General features: G+C 38.2%; 1 protein-coding gene across 1 annotated transcript; it reads left to right on the forward strand.

Annotated features, from left to right (window-relative positions):
* The first annotated feature begins 3,931 nt into the window (after positions 1–3,931).
* LOC133707466 (uncharacterized) lies at positions 3,932–5,461 on the forward strand. The gene has a single exon (XM_062133038.1). It carries the CDS (start codon positions 4,403–4,405, stop codon positions 5,027–5,029), a length of 627 nt encoding a protein of 208 aa, XP_061989022.1. The 5' UTR covers positions 3,932–4,402; the 3' UTR covers positions 5,030–5,461.
* The last annotated feature ends 777 nt before the right edge of the window (positions 5,462–6,238 follow it).

Raw genomic sequence — 6,238 nt, forward strand, 5'->3', positions numbered from 1 at the left:
GCGGTAAAAGCAGGATTCAAGCAATTACCAAGACAAAACAAGGACATATTGTTACTACTACGCGCTAACTCATGGGGCGTGCCCATTATCATATATCCCTTTTGCTCGAGAACTTTTTCTTTTTTTTTCACGGACAAGTTCATTAAAATAGGGTCCAAACTAAATCATATATTAATTTTTGTCTAAACAATAGCATCATTCAATTAAAAATCCAAACCGGATCATATGTACATATGTAAATACACACACACAAAGAGCAAAGAGCAAAACTACAAGAGGGGCCCAAATAAGGGCAAGTACAAAGAAAGCAATAAAGCCCAAACAACAAAAAAAGCCCAGCCCACCTAAAATTCCAAGCCGAGAAACTGCCGAAACAGAAGCAGACGTTGCCGGAGAAACAAGGCAGCGTCCAAGAAACATAAAGATCCAAACGACCAAATCACTAAAACACAGCATAGAGGCCAGAGCGCAATGCCAGAAGCTATAAACGCTCCGACTGTCACTAGGCGGTCAAAAATGATCAACCACTGAAAAAGAGCCGCCGAAGGAGGAGATCAGCATCGAGGAGTCTCGTTGCTTGGTCAAGGTCATCGGGTGACCATCATGGCTAACACTATCAAAGGTAACGCTCAAAAGAGCAACAGTGATAATGGTTGAAGACGTTGGTTGAACTACTGAGGCGATGGTGTAAAAAAGCATGCAAAGGTAGAGATCGATCATTGGAGGTAGAGTAAAAGTGTAGAAAGTGAATAAGGAAATGAACGAATGTGAGGGAGGAACAAGATGGAGAAATCAGAGGTATCAGAAAATGACACGATAGGCTAGAAGGACAGGGCAGTAAAGGAAAAGTCGAAGAAAGAGGCAAGAAAACCCAGATATGGGATGGAACCTAGAGAAAATTGCCCAAAAGGGGAAGAGAAGAAAGCTAGCGACTCTCAAGGGGAAAAGAGGCAGGTTCTTTTTTTATTATTATTATTATTTTTAGAATAGCATCATTTGATTAAAAGATTTGGTTATAAGATACACTCAATCCAAAATATGACTTAAAGTAAATTTTCAATGTAATAAGCTTAGACGTAATAACTTATTTTCTTTTTTATCTTCATCCAACCTATCATGATATCAATGAGACTTAAAACCGTGACATTTATAGTGTTAGTTATACCACACAATCAATAGGTCACCGTTTATCGGCTTTAGACCTAATAACTTGATACGTCTAATAAATTGAAGGGTTTTTGTCTATTTACCCCATTCCGGTCACCGGTCACTGGCCGCCGCCCACCAGACTTTTCTGAAAACCTCACCGGAGATCCCCAAAGAGGTCGTTGGAGATCTCATAGGTCGCCAGAAATGTTTATTGCCCCCAATAGACGTCTATTGCCTCTCAATAGACGTCTATTGCTCCCCAATAGAATTTTCGGTCACCGGAATGGGAACTACTCTTCTTAAAATTAGACAAATACAACTTTGATTAAAGAAAAAAAAACGAAGTGATTACATCAATTCAAAACGTCTATTGTCCCCCAATATACGTCTATTGCCCCCAATAGACATTCAAAACCTTTTTTTTTTCCTTTCCTTCTGCCCCATTACTTTAAAAAAAAAATGATTTAGGCACCCAGAAAATGATCTGGGCACCGAATCAAAGTAAACCCACCGTCATGTTGCTTCTGCTGCCCAACCAAACCCACGTCTTCTTTGTCAGAGTTCACAGCGAGGCGATAGCAAGCGACGAAGTAGTTTGGATGTGTTCTCTTGCCTGGTGAAGGGCTTAACCTGAAACCGAACTTGGGCTAAGAATCCTGTCAGAACTTGGGCTAAGAATCCTGTCAGGACTTGACGAAGAAGAACCCGACCAGACCGGCGGCGACATTCAAGGACGAGATGTAATCTCGGATCGAGCCTGCCTCCGTCTCCGACCGCAGTAGATTGCTTGACGAAAATTGACTGCTCGACGCGCAGCAGATTGCTCGTTTGAAGATCCTCCGGCAAAAACCCGACCGCCCGACGTGCAGAACCAGAAACTCACGGCTGATTCGTCTCTGGCCTCTCGGCGGAGGCGGCGTCTCCATTCTCTGCAGCGGTTAAGGAGTCGCTGGAGGCGGTGGGCCTTGACGGAGCTGATGATTGATCGTAGGTGCAGGGGGAGAGAGAGAAGAGTGGCATACAATGTAATTTAGTAATTAGTCTTAGGGCAAAATCGACATTTTATATTAAATTAGGTTAGTGGGAATTAAAATCTGTTGCTAAGGTAAGTGGGATAACTTTTGCTCATTTTGGGGCTTTGGGTCAAGGACCCTAAATTGAACTGTCCTCTTTTTCAATGGAAAAAATAAGTCAAGTACCATTTGGTCTTATGGCATTAGTCTTTCCTTTGTAAGTGGAAGGTTATGAGTTTGATTCATGAAAAACTAATTGTTGTACTTTTTTTTATCAAATAAACAACTCATATACAACAACTAGTCTATTGTGAGTTGAACTCATGACCTCCCACTTACAAAGAGGAAACTTATGCCACTAGACCAAATGGTACTAGACACTAATTGTTGTACTTTAAGTTTGTTAATGCAATAAAAAAAATCAAAAAAATAAAGAAAAAAGAAACACATTACCTGCTACCAAATTTTATTCTGGGTGCTGTTTTCTTCCCTCAATTTTCAGTCTTCCTTTCGTTTGTTGGTCACTTTTGAGAGTTATGTGCATGTCTCACATTTGTTTAGCACCCTTATTCCTTGGTAGCAATTTTTTTGTTGCAATGTTTTTCACTAGGGAAGGTATTGGTTTGGCTCTTTTTGCATTTTGTAATTTGTTTCTTTTTGTTAATAAATTAAAATAGAAGGACAATTCAGTTTTCGGATGTGATGACTGCTTTCTTTTGGAAATGTAAATTGGTTATTACAAATCAACAGTTTTAAAAATGAACAATTTTGCTCAATTAAGGGACAATTTTAAAAGACTGTGAGGAACAAGTGCATCTCGACCACATGTATTAAATTTAAAAGATGAAATTATAACAACTTAAAACTGTGCATTTATTTTCAGCCGTCATATTCATTTATCCCTCACAATCTCTTAAAAATTATCCCTTAGGTAAGCAGCTATTTACAAATGAAATAATATTGTCTAATTCTCTATTTATTTATATGGTGCAGCTATTGCCACACTATTAACTAGACTTGTAAATGGACCGAATTTGGAGCGGATTGACCTAAATCCAAATCTGCTTATTTATAAAAAATTTCAACCTGACCTGATTCGTTAACCCAGCGGATTGTTGATAGCTCAATCCAAATCTGTATCCATCTGATTAACCGATACCCTATCCGCTAATCCAATCCGTTTACAATAACGAATATTTTAAATTTTAATAATAATGTTAAATTTTTATCTTGATATTTCATGAAATATTGTATATTTATTATTTTATATTTAAAAGTAATAAGTATTCTTAATATTTTATAGTTAATATTTTGGAAAATAATATTTTATTAATAAAAAATAATATTTAATTATTATAAAAATCAACCGGATCATTAACGGATCGGATCAACCTAAATTCGTGTTTGATCCGTGAAATAAACGGATCAACGGATCAAATTTTCAATCCAAACGTGTTCAATAACCCCGGATCCAGACCAGATACGGATAAAAATCTGATCCATTTACAAGTCTACTATTAACTACTTTGTTCACCCTACCTGTTCAATAACCCCGATTAGATTTTTATCTGCACAAATCACTTTTTATCTTTATCGAATCTTATTAAATTTTTGGATAGGAAATTACATGCCTTGTGTCATTTCGTAACTAGTTATATAGATTTCAGATTAGATTTTATTTCGACGTGGCACTTCTTATCTTCAGCCTCAAATCTCAATAAAAAGGGTACTTCGGGTTGCATATCTCATCTCATCTACTTCCTCTACAATCATTTTCAAAACCTTTAGTTTTGTCATCAATTTCTCCAATGGATTCTAACTGGAATGCCAAGTGGGAGGAAATGAGACTAAAAGAGGAGGAGATGAGGCGAGAAGAGGAGGAAGAGGAAGCAGAAGCTGATGCAAGGCGAAGAGATACAACACAACTGGTAACCGCCGCAACAAGTTGGTGGGCTAATGAGCAACTCCTGCAACAACCACAATGGGGTGGCTCGGTTGTAGGTCGAACTTATTCAAATCGACAGCGTGAGTTGTTCAACCAAAAATTGTTGAATGATTACTTCGTTGATGATCCAGTGTACAGTGATCATACTTTCAGACGTCGATACCGGATGAGGCGGCACGTGTTCCTTCGCATGCTAGACCATGTCCAGGCAGCAAACCCCTACTTCAGACAGACATGTGATTGTACCGGCCAAGCTAGTTTTTCACCACACTAAAAGCTAACATGCGCACTCCGAATGCTTGCCACTGCATGCTCTGCGGATTCACTTGATGAATCTTTTAGGATGCCTGAGTCAACAGCCATCGAGAACCTCGATCAATTCTGTTGTACTATTGTCACAATCTATGGGAGTCACTACCTCCGTGCACCAACAACAGATGATCTGGATAGACTTCTCAAGAGAGCTGAAAAGCGAGGGTTTCCTGGGATGCTAGGATCATTGGACTGTATGCACTGGCAGTGGAAGAATTGTCCAACAGGATGGCAAGGAAGCTTTAGTGGAAAAACAAGAAAGCCCACAATTGTTCTTGAAGCTGTGGCAGATTTTGACATATGGATCTGGCATGCTTTCTTTGGAATACCAGGGCCCCAAAATGACATCACTATTCTTGGGCGTTCACCACTATTCGATGAACTTACAGCAGGTAATTCACCACAACTATCTTATGAGATTAACAATCACCGACACAATACTGGCTACTACCTTGCTGATGGCATCTATCCGAAATGGGCTACACTTGTCCAATCTATAAGGCGTCCTCAAACTGAAGAGGAAGTGTATTTTTCTAAAAAACAAGAGTCATATCGCAAAGATGTTGAAAATTGCGTTTGGAATACTCCAAGCACGACTTGCAATTGTTAGGCAGCCTGCAAGAGGGTGGGATAGGGCAAAACTTAATTTGATTATATTTGCATGTATTATACTCCATAACATGATTGTGGAAGACGAGCGAGACGACTATTATCAAGGGGAGTCTGATGATGACGAAGCTGATCCAAATAGATCTAGGAGAGCCCGGGCTAGAATTTATGATGGCCTAAATTTTCCTCGTGATCCAAGAACTGGCTAAATCTCAATGGAGGAATACATGCTTCGTTATAGGATGATACGCTCACGTTACGCAAACAATGATTTGCAAAAATACCTTATCAAACATGTTTGGTCAAGACGAGGACAAAGAAGACCCTGGTGATATGGATGTGGCTTGTTTTCAGTTTATATATTTGTAGTTGTAATAACTGACAATTTATTGTCATGTTTGAGTCTGTCTTTGCATTGTCTTCGTTTTTACCGTTATTTGTTTTTTTTTTTTCAATTATTGTAATGAATAAAAGTAGTAAAGTATTATTGTAACAACTCATTTTGTATTATACTTCATAATTATATTTAATTGATGTATCATACCACTAATAAATAATAATAATTATAATAAACTATGTCAAATTTATCATAAAATTAAAGATTTCATAAAATCAAATTTATTCAAAAAAAAAAAAAAGGAACCGTTGGCGGGCTGGAAAAACTCAAATTGAGTTTTGGATCAATTATGCAATCATGCAACTTGAAGCTTAAAGTGGGCCAGCTTTGGTGGTCTAAATGGTGGTCTATATTTAGACCAAGAAATGGACTTTAGACCACCATGGAGCATTTTTGTAATAGACCCAATTCATGATTGGAGATGGGTTTTGCTCAACCATGGTCTAAAATATGGACTTTGAACCTTCTATTGGAGATAGCCTTAATGGAAGGACCCTCTATATATATATAAATATAATTTCAAGTTTACTTTGTTCACCCATTTGCAGTACCCAAAATACTCTTTTTCAATGTAGGGTTTGACTCGAATTCTTTTTCTATTTGGCTTCCTCCACATCTCTCTCAGTTCTTTCTGGTTTCGTTCTCATTTCTCTCACTCAATCAGTCTCACCGGTAGATGACCGCGACCTGCAAGTTAACACCGTGCCCACCACTTCCCACAACGAAATCTCTTTTATTTCAGGTTAGAATCTTATGAAATTGTTCGTGAATTCTCTTCTATGTTGAAACTCTCTTTCGCCAAAATGCTCCCAA

The sequence above is a fragment of the Rosa rugosa genome, chromosome 4 (assembly GCF_958449725.1).
Source record: "Rosa rugosa chromosome 4, drRosRugo1.1, whole genome shotgun sequence".
NCBI classification, from domain to species: Eukaryota; Viridiplantae; Streptophyta; class Magnoliopsida; order Rosales; family Rosaceae; genus Rosa; species Rosa rugosa.